At 40.8% G+C, this 23913-nt stretch overlaps 1 protein-coding gene across 1 annotated transcript in view; it reads left to right on the top strand.

The window, feature by feature from the left end:
• LOC126416159 (N-acetylgalactosaminyltransferase 7) overlaps positions 1-11197 on the top strand; it is a 92425-nt gene extending 81228 nt beyond the window's left edge. Inside the window, exons 11-12 of the mRNA XM_050083718.1 lie at positions 5641-5766; positions 9531-11197. Of these exons, the coding sequence (XP_049939675.1) occupies positions 5641-5766; positions 9531-9671 (267 nt within the window). The 3' untranslated portion in view covers positions 9672-11197. The remainder of the gene's footprint in view (positions 1-5640; positions 5767-9530) is intronic.
• Positions 11198-23913: the final 12716 nt, after the last annotated feature.

Genomic DNA, 23913 nt, shown 5'->3' with positions numbered 1-23913 from the left:
TGATAGAGTGGTGCTGCTGTCCAAGATTAAAGCAGGCTACGAAATCATCACAGTCTGGCCGTTCATTCTGAACCTGATGCGCGCTACCAGTGTCATTAGTTCAATCACACTAGAACGTCTTGTCGACACCCAGCCAAATGTGTAACCTGTGACAGGGATGCACACGAGAGCGATTTTCCGCCTCCTCCTCCTCCTCCTCCTCGCTGTATCAACTGCAATGGCGGTCACACCACCTCCTCTCGGGATTGTCCTGTGTACCTAGATGAGCGGGCTGTCCAAGAGATTTGGGTAAAGGAAAAGGTGCCTTACCTAGAGCTCCTAAACCCTGTGTTCTTCCGTCTGGCACGTATAGTTCTGTTCTGGTTACCAACCGTTTTTCAGCATTGGACTCCACGGACCGATCGCACAAGCAAGCCGATGCTTCTGTGGACCCCATGGAGCAGAATCCTCCTGCCTCTTTGCCCTGTGGTAGCAACTCCATACCGGCTGTCACTCAGCGGCTACCGAGTTGACACCCCCTACATCTCTTCCTCCTCGTGACTGTCCTCTGATGGAACGTTCGCGGCCTTCGGTTCCACAAAGAGGTTTACAGCTGCATTTAGCATCCCCTTGTACTCTGCCTTCAGGAAACAAAATTGCGCCCTCAAGACCGCTTTGAGCTTCCAAATTACTTACTGATTGGTTTTGACCTTCCCCCAGATGTCGGCATTCCATCTCGTGGGGGCGTCTGTTGCTCATACGGGATGACCTTCATAGTCAGCCCATTTCCCTGACTACCCGTCTTCAAGCTGTTGCAGTTCGCCTTTTCCGAGCCTGCTTTTTTCCCTTTGTACCATTTATGTACCTCCATCATTCGATGTCACCAAGGCAGACTTCCTTCAGCTTATTGGGCAGCTGCCTCCCCCATTTTTGCTACTCGGTGACTTTAATGCGCATAATCCCCTTTTGGGTTCTCCCAGGACCTGTCAGGTGCCCTCTTGGCTGACCTTCTTAACCAACTTGCCTCTTCCGTCTTAACACTGGAGCACCCACTTTCCTTTCTGACTTCTCACACACCTATTCCCATTTGGACCTATGCTTTTGCACTGCCCAGCTTACCCATCGTCTTTGACTCTTTAGTGACCATTTCCTGTGTGCTATCCATTTGTTGACTCCTACCCCACCTTCGTGCATGCCCAAATGGCAGCTTACTAAGGCTGACTGGCAGCTTTATTCCTCCCTGGTGACCTTTGAAGAACAAGATTTCCCCAGTTGGGATGACCAGGTGGACTATCTGATCAACATTATCCTTACTGCTGTAGAACCTTCCGTTCCTTGCACTTCCTCTTTACCACGTCGTGTCCCAGTCCCTTGGTGGAGTGAGGCATGCTGCGATGCCACTGGCGCATGTCGACGAGCTCTCCGCGTTTTTAACGGCAACCCTACCCTGGCAAACTGCATTCGTTATAAACAGATGTGTGCAAAGTGTCATCATGTTCTTCAGGATAGCAAAAGGGCTAGCTGGCTTTCATTCACTAGTTCTTTTAACAGTTCCACACCTTCCTCTGTCGTGTGGGCCAATCTCCGATGGCTCTCTGGCACCATGATCCATTCCCCAGTTTCTGGCCTGACAGTCAATGACGATGCCATCTTGGATCCTCTTGCTACCTCCAGTACCTTGGGCCACCATTTTGCAGAAGTTTCGAGCTCTTCCCACTATCACTCTGCCTTCCTCCATCAGAAACGCGTGGAGGAGGCTCGGGCGATGTCCTTCTATTCTTTGCATTATGAGTGTTACAATGCCACCTTTACTATGAGGGAGCTAGATCATGCTCTCAGTTCATCCCAATCCTCTGCCCCAGTGCCAGATGCCATCCACATTCAGGTGTTGCAGCACCTTTTTCTTTCGGGCAAGCCCTTTCTGCTTAACACGTACAACTGCATCTGGGCGGAGGGCATATTTCCTGGATGCTGGCGTGAAGCCACCGTCATACACATACCTAAGCCCGGTAGAGACAAAAACCTTCCTTCTAGCTACTGGCCCATCTCTCTTAACAGCTGCGTTTGCGAGGTGATGGAACGTACGATTTGTGTCAGGCTGGTGTGGTGGCTCGAGTCTTGCCATTTACTAACAAATGCGTGGCGTTCTGCAGCTGACCATCTCATTACTTTGTCCACCGATGTCATGAATGGTTTTCTGTGGAAATCCCAGACTGTGGCTGTGTTTTTTTGATTTGGAGAAGGCCTACGACAGCTGCTGGAGAACTGGTATCCTCCATACTCTTTACACATGGGGCTTCCATGGGCGCCTGCCGTGTCTTATTCGGGCATTTTTACAAGGCTTTGTTTTCAGGATGCGTGTGGGTTCTGCCTTGTTGGACACCTTTATCCAGGAAAATGGTGTGCCTCAGGGTTCTATCCTGAGCGCCGTACTTTTTCCTATCGTCATTAGCCCTATAATGGCCTGTCTCCCACCGGGCATCTGCGGCTCTCGTTTTGTTAACAATTTTGCCATCTATTGCAGTTCTCCACAGACCTGTCTCACTGAGCAGCATTTTCAGCACTGTCTCGATCATCTTTACTCTTGGAGCATCGACAATGGCTTTTGCTTTTCCACTGACAAAACTGTATGAATTTCTGGCAGTGCCCAAATGGTTTCTCGCATCATCTCTACGTCTTGGGCCTGCTGCCCTTCCATTCATTGACTTTTCTGAGGCTCCTACTTGATAGGAAACACTCTTGGTCCTCCCATGTGTCTTACCTGGCAGCCCACTGTATGCGGTCCCTCAATCTCATACGTGTCCTCACTGGTACTTCCTGGGGTGCCGATTGAACCACCCTGCTCCATTTGTACCAGTCCCTTGTCCATTCAAAACTCGACTATGGGTGCTTTGTTTATGCGTCTGCATACCCATCCCTTTTACACTTTTTCAACACTATCCACCATCATGGCATCCGTTTGGCCTCGGGCGCCTTTTACACCAGCCCGGTTGCGAATTTGTATGCTGAAGCTGCTGAACTACCACTGTCCCACCGCCATACCTTCTTTGGTGATTCCTTTGATCGCCGATATGATGCTCGGCCCTCTTCTCTGTTACCTCCTGGAATTCACTTTCTCCACTTACTATGGTGGCTTAACTTCACACTACCTGCAACTTTCCCAGTGGGTGTGAACCCTTCACTGCCTTGGCTTTGTGAAATGGCCCATGTTAACCTTGGCCTTCATTCACTTCCTAAGGACACTACTCCAGCCTCGGTCTATCGCCTCCAGTTTCACGACCTTTGCATGGAACTTCGCGATAGTACCTTTGTATACACTGATGGCTCTCTGACTGACCATGGGGTCGATGTGCCTTTGTCATTGGCACCTGTGTCTTTCGATATCGGCTTCCAGCACACTCCTCAGTATTTACACCTGAGCTCTTCACCTTGTATCAGGCCACGGAGTACGTCCAGCGACACAGCCTTTCCAATCAGACTCACTCAGTGCCCTTGACAGTCTATGTGCGCTGTACACCAACTATCCCTTATTGCAGTGGGTCCAGGAGACCTCTCACTTGCTCACTGTTGGTGGAGCCAGTGTCATGTTTCTGTGGGTCCCTGGTCATGTCGGTCTGCCAGGAAATGATGCTGCTGATGAGGCTGCAATTCTCGCACCTCAGCCCACGAGTACCTGTATTCCCTCCAATGATATCTGCATTGCCATCTGTCACATTGTGGTGTCTCTTTGGCATTGCCAATGGTCCTCCTTTAGTGGGAATAAGCTTAAGCTTACTAAGCCTCTCCCAGCACCTTGGACAACCTCCTCTCGGACCTCCCACCGAGAGGAGATTAATTTAACTCTGCTGCGTATTGAGCACTGCCTTTTTAGCCATCGTCATTTGCTCAGTGGCGCTACCCCACCACTTTGTTCACATTGCCCAGAAATTTTAACTGTCCACCACTTCCTGCTGGTGTGCCCTATTTTTAACTGTTTATTATCAAGCTTGGGTTTGCTGCCTGATTTATCAGCCATTTTAGTGAATGACGCGCGGGCTGTCGACTGCGTTTTACTTTTTATCCGCCACAACAATACGGTGAAGGCCATTTAATTTTTAGTTTTGGACCTCCATTACTGTATGGTGTTTCTTTAGCGCCCTTTCCAAGTGCCTGTTTTTAGCTGTCTCCTATTCTGTCAATAGGAACAGACGCATAATCATTTAACTCCACTCTTTGTTCGTGTTCTCTAGTTTTGACTCGGGCGCGTATGACCCCATTTGTTTTTTGCACCCTAAAGCAAAACAAAACAAAACAAAACAATTCATGGACACCACATATAGACAACTCATAACACAAGCACACACTGTTTTGAACAACTTGGTTAATCATATGGTTTCTTCCAAGAATGTGCTTTCAATCAGTGACACCAGACATAGATATTATTTAGAAGAGGCAGGACTTAATCATTGCATCCCAAGTGTGTTTTTGCAAGATGTTTTCTGTGCCAGTCATTGGTAATTGTGCTTGTATGTAATCACGAAATACATTTCTTCAACAATTGCATTAGAGATAGCTGCTGTGTTTTGGAGCGGGTGTGCATCTGTTGCCACAGTGAAAGTCACAGTAGAGTGCGGAATGAACAAACACACAGTACCAATTTATTTGATGGTAGTCAAGTTGTAGGTTTGTGACACATTTGGAGGTGGCTTTTAACATGCCACCATGTCTGTGGTGCACTTTGAGCCCTATCAGTTTGCAAGAAACTGGATGTCAGTATCAATTATTGTGGACAACACTGTCAGTAGTGCCCATTGACTCAGATTGTAACAACCTGTAGACAGGTCACATTTGCAGTTAATAATTCACCAGTTCAATGCTGGACAACAACAAATGGTGACCAGATACATTGACCATAACTACTACCTCATTACTGGGATGGAGAAGCACCTGCCCCATACATTTCTCTCTCTTTATCAAGTGTCACGCATCAAAACATTAGCATTGATTCTGGAACACCACCACTGGATGATGGAGCATGAAAAACAGACCTGTGCTAGTGAGTCATGGTACACATTGGCAGTGATAGGATAGAAATCTTATAAAAACCCTTTGAAGCAATGTGTCCCACTAGTCAGCAGGGCACTGTTCAGGCCAATGATATTCTTGTGTTGGAGTTGTTTGCATTAAATGAAATGTAGCCCCTGTCAGGTCTGCCTTTGTTTGTTGCCATACATGAATGTATTCATGTGTATCCAGCAGTGCAGTTAGAGCAAGGAGCAATGAAAGGGATTATTTTTCAGAGTGAAGATTCTTGGCATGTGGTATGGCATATCAATAGAACTGAATAATCTTGGGAAATCGGTGGTGAACTGTTACTTTCATCCTTTGGAGCATTTAAAGGATATTTTTTCTAATTGCTAGCTACTAAGCAATTAGCAACTTACAAAATGAACATATATAAATGAGACATTCATCTTGTGCAGTCTGATGAGCCGCTGTCATGGCTTCATAAAGGAATGTGCTGTCTTATTAAATTTAAGTTAACTATCTTGTTAACTTTAACTTAAATGCAAGAAACAGTTTTGTGTGTGTGTGTGTGTGTGTGTGTGTGTGTGTGTGTGTGTGTGTCCAGTACAACTGGTGCAATATAGCTTTAAGTTATCTGTCTTCTTTCTCTTGCAGTTAATGAGGCTGAACACCAAAGGCCAGCTGGGTGTGGGAGAACGTTGCATAGAGGCAGATTCACAAGGCCTTAAACTTGTCTTCTGTCGATTAGGCACTGTGGACGGTCCATGGCAGTATGACAGAGTAAGTATATACACTTAAATGAGGTATCTTGACACAGTGATTTCCTCAGTGCCAACCAGCATGGATTATCATATGAAATCCAACTCGCTCTTTTCTTGGGTATAAATACTGGAACCTTTGGATCGAGGCAGTCAGGTAAATGCAGTGGATCAAGGCAGTCGGGTAAATGCAGTACTTCCGAAAAGCATTTGACTCTGTACGACACCTACTCTTATTGTGAAAAATACGATCATAAGGGTACCAAGTGAAATTTGTAACTGGATTGAGGACTTTTTGGTAAGGAGGGTGCAGCATGTTAGCTAGGATGGAGAGTCATCTTAAGATGTAGAAATAACTTTGGGGGTGTCCCAGGGTAGCGTCTTGGGACCCTTGCTGTTCATGTTTTCAAGATGTATATTGCACACAACATTAATGGTAACCTCAGACTGTTTGCAGATGATGCAGTTATCTGTAATGAAGCACTGTCTGAAAGGGGCTGCATAAATATTTAGTCAGATCTTGATAAGGTGGTGAGGAAGATGGTGAGGAAGATGTATGAGACAGGCGAAATACCCTCAGACTTCAAGAAGAATATAATAATTCCAATCCCAAAGAAAGCAGGTGTTGACAGATGTGAAAATTACCGAACTATCAGCTTAATAAGTCACAGCTGCAAAATACTAACACGAATTCTTTACAGACGAATGGAAAAACTAGTAGAAGCCAACCTCGGGGAAGATCAGTTTGGATTCCGTAGAAACACTGGAACACGTGAGGCAATACTGACCTTACGACTTATCTTAGAAGAAAGATTAAGGAAAGGCAAACCTACGTTTCTAGCATTTGTAGACTTAGAGAAAGCTTTTGACAATGTTGACTGGAATACTCTCTTTCAAATTCTAAAAGTGGCAGGGGTAAAATACAGGGAGCGAAAGGCTATTTACAATTTGTACAGAAACCAGATGGCAGTTATAAGAGTCGAGGGACATGAAAGGGAAGCAGTGGTTGGGAAGGGAGTAAGACAGGGTTGTAGCCTCTCCCCGATGTTGTTCAATCTGTATATTGAGCAAGCAGTAAAGGAAACAAAAGAAAAATTCCGAGTAGGTATTAAAATTCATGGAGAAGAAATAAAAACTTTGAGGTTCGCCGATGACATTGTAATTCTGTCAGAGACAGCAAAGGACTTGGAAGAGCAGTTGAATGGAATGGACAGTGTCTTGAAAGGAGGATATAAGATGAACATCAACAAAAGCAAAACAAGGATAATGGAATGTAGTCGAATAAAGTCGGGTGATGCTGAGGGAATTAGATTAGGAAATGAGGCACTTAAAGTAGTAAAGGAGTTTTGCTATTTGGGGAGCAAAATAACTGATGATGGTCGAAGTAGAGAGGATATAAAATGTAGGCTGGCAATGGCAAGGAAAGCGTTTCTGAAGAAGAGAAATTTGTTAACATCCAGTATTGATTTAAGTGTCAGGAAGTCATTTCTGAAAGTATTCGTATGGAGTGTAGCCATGTATGGAAGTGAAACATGGACGATAAATAGTTTGGACAAGAAGAGAATAGAAGCTTTCGAAATGTGGTGCTACAGAAGAATGCTGAAGATTAGATGGGTAGATCACATAACTAATGAGGAAGTATTGAATAGGATTGGGGAGAAGAGAAGTTTGTGGCACAACTTGACCAGAAGAAGGGATCAGTTGGTAGGACATGTTCTGAGGCATCAAGGGATCACCAATTTAGTATTGGAGGGCAGCGTGGAGGGTAAAAATCGTAGAGGGAGACCAAGAGATGAATACACTAAGCAGATTCAGAAGGATGTAGGTTGCAATAGGTACTGGGAGATGAAAAAGCTTGCACAGGATAGAGTAGCATGGAGAGCTGCATCAAACCAGTCTCAGGACTGAAGACCACAACAACAACAACATCTTGATAAGATTTCAAAGTGGTACAAAGATTGGCAACTTGCTTTAAATGTTCAGAAATGTCAAATTGTGCACTTTACCAGTGAGTCACACACACACACACACACACACACGCACGCACGCAGACTCGGGCAACTGAAACCTCAGTAGTTTCAGTTGCCTGAGACTGCAATTTTGCGTGTGCGTGTGCATTTGTGATTAGCATCTTTCCTTTTCATAATATTGTTAGATAAATATTACTGTCTTAAGTTACATCAGTTGCCGAGAGAGACAGCCATTTCATTTTCTGGTGCTGCATATGCATAATTGAAGCAAAACTACATTAATTACAAAGTGCATGTGGCAGATACAGGGTTTGGAGAAAAATATGGAAGCACAATGAGAAATGCACACTTAAACATAAATGCAGGTGCTAGGCGAGCCTGCAGGTTGCGCTGTTTTATTTGATAATGAGTGGCACCTGTGTAGTGTCCTCAACATGTTGCAGTGTCAGTTGTGGTCAGAACTGTGTTCTGTGTGGTTGTGAGTGCATTATGTCAGAGCTAAGTGAATTTGAACGTGGGAAAATTGTCTGTGTTCATATGGTGGACACTTCTGTAATCAAGGGAGCTCAAGTGTTTGGTGTCTCAAGAGGCACCATATCGAAGATTTATACTGAATACAGTAAGTCATTTGGTCAGACGAGTCTTGTTTCACACTATTTCCAATTTCTGGCCGATTTTATTCCCCGAGAGTAAAACACAGTGGGAGTTTGGTGATGACTCGGGCAGCCATGTCATTGCATTCCATGAGCCCCGTGGCTACTCTGCAATTCACGCAGCTTGCATCATTCAGACTGGTTTTGTGAGCACAAGGATGAATTACCTGCAGACACATACACTTCAGCAGGAACTTTCATATTTACTGTAGATTTTCTTTCACTGCAGTGGCTGCCCCAGCAAACCTGCCATTGTATTGCAAACACGATTTAATAATGGGAACTGAGCAGCGCAGTTTATCTTTTGTGGTTTGAGGCCACAATCTTTGCTGCTGGAACACTTTCCATCTGCTGGGGCTTCAATTACCCACCATAATTACTCCAGTCTTGGAATCCGTTTATATTATATTTGATTCACGCACTTGATCTGAAACTAGCAATGAGAATCCATGGTATCACCCAATTTCCGTTAAATCGCAGATCCCTCCCAAGATGACAACAGTAAGATTTTGATTTTCCTCCTATCCTTGTGGTATGTTCATGATCTAGCTTACTGGGATATGCGTGTGTTTTTCATAGACTATATGACATTGTTTAAAGCAAGGATAAATAAAATTACTCATATGTTGTAGGCTAACCACTGCTGTTTTAAGTATTATGATTTTCTGTAATACAAAGTACTGTTCTGAGCCATCATTTGGAATATAAATGAAATTGAAAATGGTCGTACTTATTTGGACAGCGTCCTCCTTTAAGAGTTAACTTGTACAGAAAACACACACACACACACACACACACACACACACACACACACACACACACACACACAACAGTGCAGCTCCTCCATGTACTCGTCACAACCTTTCTCCCCTCACTCACTCCACTGACACCTCCCTCACCTTACTCATTCTACAATGCTGGTACAATGTGGTTGGCCACGGCATATAGCCGTTTGTAAGTGGGGTTATCCCCCTCGCAGTGTTGTTTACGTGCCTATTGTTCGTGCATGTCCTCAGCAGTACTTTGAAATGTTTCCTTGACTCCATCTGTTTTCTTTTCTTTTCCGCCTTTGCCTTTCCATTGTCATGATTTTTTTTTTTTTTGCATGAATTTAATTTCATTCAAGGCATGGAAGTATATGTAACCAGTTAAGTTTGTTTCAGGAAACACGAACACTGTTGCATCGAGTACACAAAAAGTGTGCAGCTCTTCACCCACAGACTGGGCACTTGACTCTTCTGCCTTGTGACCCTAACAACACTTACCAGCAATGGGCTTTTAAAGCGATCAGCCCAAAATGGTAGCACCTGATGTTTCTAATACATGTGACATTCTTTGTACAGGTTTGTACAGTAAAATGTTTGTCTTATATTGAATGGAGACTGTCCAGTTGCATAGTAAACTTTGTTAAAAGTGTGTTGCGCAGTTGCTGGAAATAATGTGTATTTATCTCGTGATGCACAGAGAACTGTCAAGAATTTGTGCTGCTACTTAAGAGTCAGACCATCAGTACATCTCGCATTGGTGATAGAATTTTTAACGTACAGATCGTCCTCAAATCTAATTCCAAACTTTTGTGAAATGCATCAGAATTGCATTCGTGCTGTTAGTCATTGTTTTGTAATTATCATTTCTTCTAAAGAGCATTAGACATCACTCATCATTGATTAATAAGTTATTTTACTAACAGTAATGTGAGGTACTTTAAAATTATTAATTGCTTGTTACTAATTACAACCAGGAGAATAACAGGTGACAAAAATACTAGACCACAACTACAAATTGCACCTCTTTCGTTTTTGTATGTTTTTCTTTTTTCCAACGTATTCCCCACTACATCTTTGTCCTCATTTCCTGAGCTTAAAATTGTGATAATAAGGAATGCCAGAACACTTACTTTTTATCCATAAGATGAAATAATTTGTACTAAGCAAGTGAAATCTCTGTGCAGTTTCAGATTTCTCAAGTTGTGTGTGCGTGCGCCTGCGTGTGCTTGTATAGAAGGGAGTCAGTCTATATTTCTTGACTTGTATGTTTGAGGTTTGGGGAGGAAGGTTAATCTGGGAGAGCCATTTGTTACTTACAGAGTACATCATCTGCCACTGTCTCATTCCTACAAATTGTTCGTAAAATGTAGACTAAAGTCAAAAAATATGTACCTAAATAATAAGCAGCAAGGGAGTGTGTAGCAGTAGAATTTTGATATTCTACTGAAAGTAAAATATGGTAATAGTGACAACAGTGACAATGTGCATGTGTATGAGTTAGGAGGATCTTGAGTGCCTTATGCAAGTTGTAGGTCATGAACTATCATTAAAGCTGTATTTAGAAACACACAGTATTGTATTAGGTTGTGAAACAAGTTTAACATTCCATGTGTGTAACTATTCTGATAATGATAAAATTTGAAGACACTTTCCTGGCCATAATTTTCAGTGAGAAAACATGGTGCTAATCACTGTAGAATCCCATACATTTGTAATTGTACTGTATCTTATACAGTTTATTTCTGCAAATATTATAAATGGAAAATTTATTTCGTATACTCTAAAACTGAAAATACACACATTTATCCTCTTTTGACATTTACCGTGAAATGTGAGACTAATGCATAAAAATGTACATTTGGTCTTCCTTTGAGGAATTAGGAGCATTCTTTACCATTAGTATTGTTGAAATGAATAGAGGTTTTACAGAGAATATTACTTACCATATAATGCATTTGACAATCATATCAATTTATGTACTTTGTCTTGTTTCTATTGTTTGTACTGTTGTTTTTGTAATACTAGAAATTTTTACCACATACAGAGAAATATTTTATATTGTTAGCCTTTTATTTCTTGTAATGACCATAGCCCTTGATAACATTAGATTGTAAGTCAGCATACCACTTGTACAAACTGACAGATGATGTTTCCACAAAGATTATGGGTCACTACAGAGCATATAATAGGTGATGGAGGAGTACACATAGCGTCTGAATTACCAAATAAACAATACTGGACATTGGTAATGGTCTTCGTCTAGAATAAATTTAAAAATCTCCGTAAGAGAGGAAGTAAGGATATTTCCACTTGAAAAGTAGAATATCTTGCCACACCAGAAATCTCTTTTTCTTATTAAAAATATTTATACATTGTCAAATGATAGAACATTAGAGATTGCTGTTTTAAAAGGGCATCATACTTAACAGTTAGTTGTGTGTGTTCCATTAGATAAATATTATGACATGAAATGTCAACTGAACAAACATAAAATGCCTATTTGAAATAAATATCAAGCCTATGGGCTTGTCATTTGCAGATTTATTTCTGTTCTAGAATTCTCTATTAAATATTTTAGGATTACTGTTACGAATAACTTAAAATGGAATGATCACATAGATAATGTTGTGGGGAAAGCAAACCAAAGACTGTGATTTATTGGCAACACACTTATAAAATGCAACAAGTCTATTAAAGAGGCTGCTTGCACTGCTTGTTCGTCCTCTTCTGGAATGTTGCTGTGTGATGTGGGAGCTGCACAGATAGGATTGACGGAGGACATCAAAAAAGTGCAAAGAGGAGCAGCTCGTTTTGTATTATTGGGAATTGGGAGAGAATGCCATGGATATGGTATGCAAATTTGGGTGGCAGACATTGAAACAAGGGCATTCTTCATTGCTGCAGTATCTTCTCATAAAATTACAATCACCAACTTTCTCCCTATAGTATGAAAACATTTTGTTGTTGCCCAACATGGAGAAAAGATCATAATAATAAAAAACAGAAATAAGAGGTCAATGAAAATAGGAGACGGGACATTAATGTATGGAGACTGCGGTCAGCGCCATGAATTTGGAACGGGCTTTTACATTCATAAAACAGCAATTGACACAATAAAGGAATTCAAATCAATTAATAACCGAATATCACACATTACAATTCAGGCTCAGTGGTTTGATATTACATTTATAAATGTTCATGCACCCACAGAAGATAAGGAAGATGACGTGAAAGAAGAATTTTATAGTCAACTGGAACAGACATATAATTCAATAAGTAGACATAATGAAACAATAGTGTTAGGAGACTTTAATGCCAAAGTAGGAAAAGAAGAAATCTACAAACCAACCATTGGGAATTACAGCTTGCATGATGAAAGTTCAGAGAATGGTGTGCGACTCATAAACTTTGCAATGGCAAATGGTCTCACATTAAGCAGCACAAAATTCCAACACAAACGCATTCATTTAGGGACGTGGATATCACCAGATGGAAAAGTAGTGAACCAGATTGACCATGTCGCCATCCAAAGACTATTTCAAAACAGTATTAAAGACGTTAGAACTTTTAGGGGAGCAGATTGTGAGACAGATCATATGTTAATCATAGCTCAAATGAAAATAAAGCTAAAAAAGAAACAAAGTACAAATAGGGTTGAAATTAAAAGGTACGATGTAGAAAATCTGGCAGAAGAAAAAATAAAAGAAAACTTTAGGAAAGAAATGGAAATTAACCTATCGGAATCTAGACTGACACATAGTGACCAGCAAGACGTGGAAAGTAGATGGAGACACCTCAGAAACAGTATTCAAGATGTAGCTTCCAAAACTATAGGTAAAAGAAAACGAACTAACAAAATCTGGTTTAATATAAAGTGCCAAGAAAGAGTACTGGAGAGGCAAAATGCGAGGAAGGCATGGTTACAAGACACGGACAATATTACACTAAAGGAGAGATACTATAAAATCCGCAAGGAAACACAACGAACTCTAAGACAAGAGAAGAGAAAACACTACAACAACATGGTAAGAGAAGCGGAGGATGATTTCAAGCATCACAGAGCAAGGCAGATGTACCAGAATATAAAAAAGTCCTTGGGAAAATTCACTAAAAGGGAACAGTTTATAAAGGACCATAATGGGAAAATACTTACAAACAAGAATGACATACAAGAAACATGGAAGACATACTTTACACAGCTGCTCAACTGCAATGATCCACAATATTACTTTACATTTGAAGAACCAGATACAGTTGATATACAAGTCACCACACCATCAGTAAATGAAATAAGACAAACAATAAAGAAATTAAAGAACAACAAGGCCTGTGGGGAAGACCAAGTATATGCTGAGCTTTTAAAAAATGGAGGACCACAATTGGAAATAGAACTACATTCCTTAATTGAAACAATTTGGGAGACAGAAAACATACCGGCCGATTGGAAAACTGCAATTATATGCCCCATCTTTAAGAAGAATGATCCCCTTGTCTGTGATAACTACAGAGGAATTGCCCTACTCGATGTCACGTATAAAATTTTGTCGATGTGTGTACTACACAGACTGATTCCCATAACCGAAGAACTGATTGGGGACTACCAATGTGGTTTCCGCACTAACAGATCCACTTTGGATCACTTATTCACATTGAGACAAATAAATGAGAAGGCATGGGAATTTAATGTAGATATCCATATTCTATTTATAGACTTCAAGAAGGCCTATGATAGCATACACCGACAGACACTCTTAAACACCATGAAAGAATTTGAAATACCATTAAAATTAATCAAATTAGTTAAAATGTGTTTGGAAGAAACCATATGCAAAGTTAAGACACCTGCAGGAGAAACTGAAAATTTTAAGGTGTACACTGGACTGAGACAAGGGGATGCCATCTCACCTATTCTATTTAATATTATCTTAGAGAAGATTGATAGAGAATTCACCAAAATTAATGCACAAGGAATCCAACTGCAGGGACAGAAAATTACTAGACTTGCTTATGCAGATGATGTAGCCTTAGTAAGCACTTCAAAAGCTGAATTAATCAGGATGATGCAAAATTATTACAAAATAGCTGAGAAAGCTGGACTTCATGTGAATGAAGAAAAGACAGAATATCTAGTCATGAGTAAAAAACTCCAAAAGAATACACCACTGACCGTAAATGGTCTCACTTTCAAGGCAGTTGACCACTTCAAGTACTTAGGGAGTCTTTTTAGCAGAGACAATAGAGCAGAAATAGAAATAGACGCCCGTCTAGCAGCAGCTAATAAAACTTTTTACAGCTGTATCAAAATTTTAAGGATGAGATCACTTAGTACTGAATTCAAAATCCGTTTTTATCAGTCAACTATTGTACCAGTAGCATTATATGGATGTGAAGCTATTACATTCAGGAAAAAAGATGAAGAAAAACTGTTGATATTTGAAAGAAAAATACTAAGAAAAATATTTGGACCAATCTTCGATGAAAATGTCATGGAGTGGAGGATAAGGAAAAATGAAGAACTACGGGAGCTGTACAAACATAGTGCCATTGTGGAAATGTTAAAGAAGAGAAGACTGAACTGGGCTGGTCATGTAGCAAGGATGCCGGAGAACAGACTACCCAAAATAGCATCCACTAAGAAATTAGAAAGAAAGAGAAGAAGAGGAAGACCTCGAATTAGGTGGATGGAGAATATCCGGGAAGATGCAGCTAGGATGGGCATCAACTCTGATTGGACAACAATTTCCCTGGATAGAAATAATTGGAAGAGGCTCGTAGAGCAGGTGTATGGTCGATAAGGCCTTAGCCACGTGTAAAGTAAGTAAGAGGTCACACAGGAAGATTTAAGTGTTCACTTTTCCCACACACTGTCAGTGTGTGGAACAGTAGAGAAATAGTCGAAGGTGGTTCGATGACTCCTCTGCCAGGCACTTCATTGTGAATTGCAGAGTCATCATGTAAATGTAGGTAATAAGTAATCAGTAAACCCTGATTCTTTAAAGATTGAACTCCCCTGTATAAAATAGCTTCAAGCTTCTGGTTATTTTACAAATCAGTTAATGTGTTAAATGTATCGTGTTAAGCATGTAAGTGAGAGAAAGTTTTGTGAAGGTTGAAATTCAAGAAACTTTAGCAGCTCTTCATACATCAGTTTTTTTTTTTCCAAGTTTAAATTTCATCAGTATGCTCACATAAGAGCTTAGAACTTTCTACCCTGTATATTATTTACTGCTATACTAAATTAATAGGGGGTGGGGGGGATATATTTGATGGAATGAAAGAGGGTGAGCAGCTGATTCTGCCTGCACCTTAAGTAACAATCTGGCCATGTGCAAGTAGGACTTGCACACTGAGCCTCCTTTACAACATATTTAAGTGTGTAGGCAGTTCATCCATTCCGGGAAACGAGGATCTTGATGCTTTTTTGCCTATTATCAACGTTTATACTAGGATATTGGCAAAATATCGGTTCCAGGGATTCAAAGACTTTTGAGTATGTTTTAATTTAAAGCTTGAAGTCAATTAACAAATGACAAATTATTTTTCCATGTAGTTAATTATAATTTAATGTTTTTTAATTTTTTTCCTTTATGTTTACTGTGAGACTCTTTTCGCCAAATTTCGTGACTCTACATCAAAAGGTTTTAATGAATGAGTTTCTGAGTATCAAAATGTGTGGTGTAAATGGCCGTATCTTTTGGCCGCATTGATTACACTGCTAAGTGACGATAGACCATAGTATGTGACATAAATTTCAACCTGATACGTCTACTCGCTACTGAGAAAAAGGATCTTTACTGACAGTTAGACAGACATTCTGACGAAAAATTGTCATGTAACTACGGATTATCAATGTAAGGAAATGATAGGACAGGGAGGGTTGAGGGGGAGGGGGAGAAAAGGGAGAGGAATGGGGAAAGATGGGTGGGCGCATTGGCAAAGGATGGCACACAAAGAGGGTGATTGGATAAGAGTAGGGAAGGGGATAGGACAGAGGGCGTGGAAATTGTCGGGTGGAGTTATGGGGATAGTATGGTGCCACATGTTTGGACTGGATAATTTTGGGAACAGAGAATGCATTGTAAGGATAATGCCCATCTGCGCAGTTCAGAAAATCTGATTTTAGAGGGGAGGGTCCAGATGGCTTGGATATCGAAGAGGCTATTGAAATTAAGCATGTTCTGTTCAGCTGCATGTTGTGTTATATTATATTGTGATTTACGTTGTTCTTGGTGACAGTGGCCATTTGTCCTGATGTACAGCTGATATAAAAAATTGTGCATGATTGCAGCAGAGCTGGTATATGACATGACTGCTTAAATAGGTGGCCCAGCCTCTGATGGGATAAGATAAGCCTGTGACAGGACTGGAATAGGGACTACTGGGTGGGTAGTTTGGGCAGGTCTTGTACCTCTGTCTTCCACGGCACTATGGTCCTTGTGACAAGGAGTTTGGATTGGGAGGGGGATAGAGATGGACTAGGATGTTGTGGAGGTTGGGTAGTCAAAGGGACACCACTTTAGGAGGTATGGGAATCATCTTGTGTAAGATATCCCTCATTTCAGGGCATGATGGTAGGTTATCAAAGCCCATTACTAGGTGACAAAAGGACATTCTATTATGGCTGGTTATTGGGGGTGGTGGGACGATTCAGGGTGAGAGGAGGTCTGAGGGATATTGACTGTCTGTGAAGACCTGGGTGAGATCCTCAGCATACTGGCCAAGGGAATTCTTGTTATTGCATATACATCGTCCCCGGGAAGCCAGGCTGTATGGAACAGGTTTTTTGGTGTGGAAGGAATGACAGCTGTCAAAATGCAGATACTGTTACTGGTTGATGGGTTTAATGTGGACAGAAGTGTGGATCGAACCATCAGAGAGGAAGAGGACAATGTCCAGGATGGTGGCACATTAGGTTTAGGCAACCAGGAGAAGCGGATTGGGAGGAAGGAATGAGGATAGGCTGTATTGGTCCTTAGTTCAGATCATGAAGCTATTATGAATGAAACTGAACCAGGTTTGGCATTTTGGGAGGCTAGAAAAGTCTCCTCTAAATGGCACATAGTCAGACTGGCGTTAAGAGTGCCATGCAGAAGCCCATTATTTTATACTTTCCCTTCAAAGGAGTGGTAGTTGTGTTAGGATAAAGTTAATATGATGTATGAGAAACAAGGTAGTGGGTTTGTAATATGAAGGATGTTGGGAGAGGTAGTGTTCAATAACAGTAAGACCATGAGCATGAAGGATGTTTGTGTACAGGGAGGTGGCATCAACCGTGACAGTTAGGGATGCAAGAGGTAAAGGGATGGTGGAGAGTCAGTGAAGTGAGTGGTTGATATCTTTGATGTGAGAGGCTAGGTTATTGGCAGGTGGTTGGAGTTGTTAAGCAATGAGGGCTGAAATTCTTTTAATGGGGAACACAATAAACAGCCACAATAGGGCGTCCAGGATTGTTAGGTTTGTTGATTTTAGGGATCGTATAGAAGGTAGGTGTGCGGGGTGTCACAGGGGTGAGGAGGGAAATGGATTTAGGGGAGAGGTTCTGGGAAGGCCTAAGGCTTTAAGCAGGGCTTGGAGGTTATGTTAGAATGGTGGGATGGGTTCAATCTATCAGAGTTTATAGGTGGAGTAGTCGGATGATTGGCAGAGGGCTTCCGCCAGGTAGTCACTAAGATTCATTACAACAGTGGTGGAACCTTTGTCTACAGGTTGGATGATTTGTTTGATTGTAAGCATAGCTGTTCTTTCTTCTGATGTAAGGAGAAGTTATGAGTTAGGATAAAGTCACTAAGGTGTATGAGGAATGAGATAATGGGATTGAAGTCTGAAGGAAAATTCTTTTGGTGGGGGGACAATAACTAGCCAGCCACAATGGGGCATCCAGGATTGTTGGGTTTGTGGATTTTGGGAAGAATGTAGGAAGTGGATGTGCTGGGTGTTGTAGGGATGAGGATGGAAATCGATTTAGGGGAGAAGTTCTGGGAGGGGCCTAAGGCTTTAAGCAGGGACTGAAAGGTATATTGAACTTCTGAGATGGAATAACTCCTGCAGAGTTTATAAGTGGAGTAGTCAGATAATAGGCACACACTTTTCGCCAGATAATAATAAAGGTTGAACCTTCGTGTGTAGGTAGGATGATTTGTTTTGAGGGTGTGTATGGCTGTCCTTTCTTGTGCTATAAGTTTGGTGTTTTGAGGAAGGGGCCTCAGGAAGGATGGTGAGGCCAAGTTAGAGGTAAGGAATTCCTGGAAGGTGACCAGTGTGTGGTTAGGTTGAAGGTGACCAGTGTGTGGTTAGGTTGGAGGGTAGGTCAGATCATGGTTGGATGGTAGTATGAACTGGGAGAGGCAGGATTCAATGTTGGGATTAGGTTGGTTTTGGTTGGAGGGATTCGTGGCAAAGAAGTGTTTCCATTCCATTGCAGGGACTGGGAGCAGGAGAGTAAGTCTTTGCCAAGTCCAGCATAGGCCTTTGGGTGTAGGACAAAAGATGAGACTTTGTATAGAACTAAAACTTCTGTGGGGCTGAAGGTTTTGGTGGAAACAATAACAACAGTCTTACAGTAATGATTTGGCTCATGATTTGGGGGAGTGCTGGTAGGGAGTTTTCGTGCAGTTTTGCAGGGTTTGGGTGCTGTGAGGAGTTGATGAGGAGGAACACTTGTGGTTAATATAGGGATTGGATAGTGGTGCCTTGAGGGGCAGTAAGATGTCAACAGGTTGGATAACTTATGGAGTGGTGTCTGAAATGCTCCTCCAGGTGGGTGGATGATGGACAGTGGACTGTACTTTTTCAGTTTGTATATTCCCTACATGGGTTCACTTAATAAGTTTCTTCCCATGTTGCTCAATAGTACCGAGGGTATTTTACATCTGTGTATAGTTTTCTCAACCAACACTCATTTTGTCTTGAGATAGATTCTGTTAATACAAATTTTGTAAGAGCTTCTTCAAACATAACAGTGTATTTTTGTCACCAATGTCTGGCTCAAAGGACTGAGCACATCAATGTCACAACTGTTGAATGTAAGGGTAGTCCATGTACAATGTTAGTGCTGTACCTGACATTGCAGGCTCCGATCACTGTTGATGCAGTGGCCTCCTCCTAAAACAACAGTAGAAGCCATATCGGTTTTATCTGAACTAGACAACTCAGGAGCAACCTTGAAATGAAGTCCAAGAAAACACTTGTGCCACACAGCAGTCCATATTAGTATTTCGGTAGCATCTACTCATAGAGCTATGCAAAAATGCAAACTGAAGCCCTACAAAGTAACAGTAGTGCATCAACTGATAATTCAGGTACTATTACCAACATCAGTATTGCAATTGACTATTGCATGATGGAGAGAATCATTGTGAAATGTATTGCTGCTTATCAGCAGCTATTTAACATTTTATTGTGAAAGATAAATTTTGTCTCCAAACAGTTATTTTTATTTGTAATTTCTAAGATTCAAGGCTTCATCTTCAGGCACCTATATATATGCAACAAAATAAGTTAGTCATAAACATAACCCTTAAGGTATGGTCAACAGAAACACTGCATATATTTATTTGCCTTTATGTATTCAAGAGTCTAAGATACAGTAAAAATGGAATATGTAACAGAATGCATTAATGTCCCCAACATAGATTAATGGTGATGAGTAATATCTGTAAAAGTAGGTAGGGAAAGAATAAGAAGAAATCACAATGCAGCACCACCATCAGTCAGTTACACCAAACCAAAGGACAGAATATGAATACCTACTGCAAGTTTCACCAAACTGGCACTGCAAGTACTGTACACAAGAGGTAACTGTGATACTGTTTTAGTTATCTAACCATTAATTAGGATAGCCACTATAGTACATCTTAAGCATTGAAACAAAGCAATATCTCCATTTGTAGGTTTTCACCTAATCGGGGGCCATCTGGTATATTGGCTAAAGTGTTAACCAGTCAGATGATAGTACACAGTAGCCAGTGAGACTCACTGAAACTAATGATTTCTTCTGGTGGAATATGTCAATTGAATTGTCTTTGATATTGAGAGCAGGAAGAAAAGATGATGTGCTGACAGATGACCTGTAGCATAGCCCAAAACGTATGTAATGTTGAAATGTGACAATTTGGTTGCGAGTTGGTGAAGCCAATGAAGCTCAGCACGAAATTAAGGTTGCCCATCATAGACCGAAGTGTGGCATGCCAAAATTTCTGATGACGTGGTTAAATTCTAATCTAATAAAACAAAATACCAGTTAACTTTATTTACAAACCATAGGAAATTGTAAATAAGCATTCTGATTGGTAACCAACAGCTGACTCACAATTTGACATGTTCAGTTCTTGCCATTCATCGCACCAACAGTTAACTAATGCCAGCATGCAACAGAAAAGCCACAGTACAATGGAAATGCACTTTTATCAGCACATTTATAAGTAATAAAGTAAACACTGCCACAGCATATCACGCTAACTCTGTAGCATTAACCAATGCAGAGGGGCCTAAACGTGTAATACATTAATTAACCAATGATGGCATTAATTCTGAATGGAGCTTATAATACATCCTGTACAAAATACATCAAGTTTATGAATAGTGACTACACTTAAATCATGAAATGAAGCCTGATATATTACTGCGTTACATCTAGACTACTTACTGCCTAAGATATACCAGACATGAACTTCTATTAGTTGCACTTAACAGAACAGCATATAACACATTGACATCAGTGTTGCCAGTCACAGAATTAACGTAAGGGAAACTGACTATGCTTGTCACAGAAAGAAAATATCTGTCAGTAGGTTGTTGTACTAATACTTTGCAACCATTAGACCCAGGCTACACTTGATCTGATCACTTAAGTTAAAAAAATTTACTTCAGCTTGGTAATTGATTTTTTTATAATCCCACAAGTACATCAGATTATTGTAATCTAACTGAGGAATAAACAAAGTCAAAACTCTGAATAGGACTTTGGTGAACACATTGGTATGCCTTAAGTCACAAATACAAAACTATGTTGTGTCTACTCTAAACTAGAGTTAATCTAAAATGCTGAAGGTATCACTCAAAAGCCTAGGGCAACATCAGACAGCTGCTGCCAACATATGGGTCGCCTGTGTTTGGTATATCTGTCATGAGTTGTGCAATCCAAATTTATATAATGTAAGGGCAGACATGTAAATTGGGTTGGAGCACTAGTTAAGAAGTCAATAGAAATATGGAATGGAGGAGAGGTATCGGATATAATGTCTACGATAATACCAAAGACAAACTACACATACGACTAACTAACAGGAGATGAATAACAATCTATTAATAATACACAAGTGCTATATTATATTGACACCTTTTTATGATGTATTAATGTACTTAGTACTACAACAAGCAGTGTAATGTAGACGGTACTGTCTTATCATGACAAAAAAATGCAACAATGAAATGTAAACCTGAAGAATGGTGACCCTATACAGAAACTCTGCTCATAGTTGAATTGAATTTTGTGATGGACACTATTAAATGCAGTCAGCATTGTTTTACACATTCTCATAAGAGATCCAATCTGTTATACTGTATCTATAGCAGTATACTAGATATTATGGTATCTGCCTCACAGCAGGTTGATTATAGAATTTCTCTTGGAAACTGAAATAAGATCAAGCAGAGAAATACAGTCAGAATTTCATTCCCAGTCACTCCGCCATATTTAATCTCACAAGCTTTAGTGTTTGTTTTTTACATTCCATCCTGGATTTTCCATTGTTTGATTTAAGCTTTAGTGTTTCATGAATTGGTATATGTCTACACAAATTAGTACTATCAATTGAATCCCATATGGAATTAAAAGGGATGGTTATGTCTTTAAATTTATATTGATATTGGAATACGTATTTCTTCTTTAAAAACTCTTAATTTGAAGCTTAAGTTATATGCAGGCATACCGTATTTACTTGAATCTAAGCTGTGCCTGAAAAATGAGACTTGAAATCAAGGGAAAAAAATTTCCCGAATCTTAAGCCGCACCTGAAATTTGAAACTCGAAATTCAAGGGGAGAGAAAAGTTTTAGGCTGCACCTCCAAATCGAAACAAAGCGGATCCATTGTAATATGAGGCACACAACTTAGGTCGAATGAATGACGATACAGCTACAGTAGTTTGGTTCGAGTCATAAGCTTAGCAGCTTAGCTTTACCAGGTAGCCATTGCTATGTGTCAGACGCTCCGTCTGTATTTATACGGGTACCCTTCCTTTTTCACGTGCTTCGTCTGGTTTGAATTGATTGCTTATTTTTCTTTGATCTGATTAGTGCTGTTCTCTTTGCTATAGGTGTTTGTCACTCTAAGCTGAAAATACATTATTGTACTGTGTCAGGCATTGTTTGTCACATTCTGATAATGAGTGTTTACAGCCTGTCGCCACTTGCGGAATGGCTTGCTTTTGTGCGTGCTACAGCCATTTACAGTTTTATATATATGATGTGACTTACCATACGAAAGCGCTGGCAGGTCGATAGAAACACAAACAAACACATACATACACACAAAATTCAAGCTTTCGCAACAAACTGTTGCCTCATCAGGAAAGAGGGAAGGAGAGGGAAAGACGAAAGGATGTGGGTTTTATGGGAGAGGGTAAGGAGTCATTCCAATCTCGGGAGCGGAAAGACTTACCTTAGAGGGGGGGGGGGACAGGTACACACACACACACACACACACACACACACATATATATATATATATATATATATATATATATAAGACTTACCTTGGGGGGAAAAAAGGACAGGTATACACTCGCGCACACACACACATATCCATCCACACATACACATTGGTGTATGTATGTGTCGATGGATATGTGTGTGTGTGTGCGCGAGTCTTTCCGCTCTCGGGATTGGAATGACTCCTTACCCTCTCCCTTAAAACCCACATCCTTTCTTCTTTCCCTCTTTCCCTCTTTCCTGATGAGGCAACCGTTGGTTGCGAAAGCTAGAATTTTGTGTGTATGTTTGTGTGTCTATCGACCTGCCAGCGCTTTCGTTCGGTAAGTCACCTCATCTTTGTTTTTATATATATTTTTTGCCACGTGGAATGTTTCCCTCTCTCTCTCTCTCTCTCTCTCTCTCTCTCTCTCTCTATATATATATATATATATATATATATATATATAAAATAGAGGGAAACATTCCACGTAGGAAAAATATATCTGAAACAAAGATGATGTGACTTACCAAATGAAAGTGCTGGCAGGTCGACAGACACACAAACATACACACAAAATTCAAGCTTTCGCAACAAACTGTTGCCTCATCAGGAAAGAAGGAAGGAGAGGGAAAGACGAAAGGATGTGGGTTTTAAGGGAGAGGGTAAAGAGTCATTCCAATCCCGGGAGCGGAAAGACTTACCTTAGGGGGGAAAAAGGATGGGTATACACTCGCGCGCGCGCACACACACACACACACACACACATCCATCCACACATATACAGACACAAGCAGACATATTTAAAGACAAAGAGTTTGGGCAGAGATGTCCTTCCTTCTTTCCTGATGAGGCAACAGTTTGTTACCAAAGCTTGAATTTTGTGTGTATGTTTGTGTGTCTGTCAACCTGCCAGCACTTTCATTTGGTGTGTGTGTGTGTGTGTGTGTGTGTGTGTGTGTATATAAAAAAAAGAGGAATCGTCTCATCAGCGACAAGAACCAAGTAATAGACTGCATATGATAGAAGATGTTCTGAACGAGAGTTTAGCGAAAATGATTCTCCGTTTGAAAATCTAGTAAATTGCTAT

This window comes from Schistocerca serialis, chromosome 8 (genome assembly GCF_023864345.2).
Source record: "Schistocerca serialis cubense isolate TAMUIC-IGC-003099 chromosome 8, iqSchSeri2.2, whole genome shotgun sequence".
Taxonomy (NCBI): Eukaryota; Metazoa; Arthropoda; class Insecta; order Orthoptera; family Acrididae; genus Schistocerca; species Schistocerca serialis.
The sequence above is the reverse complement of the archived record's forward strand: the minus strand, read 5'-3'. Positions and strand labels throughout refer to the sequence as shown.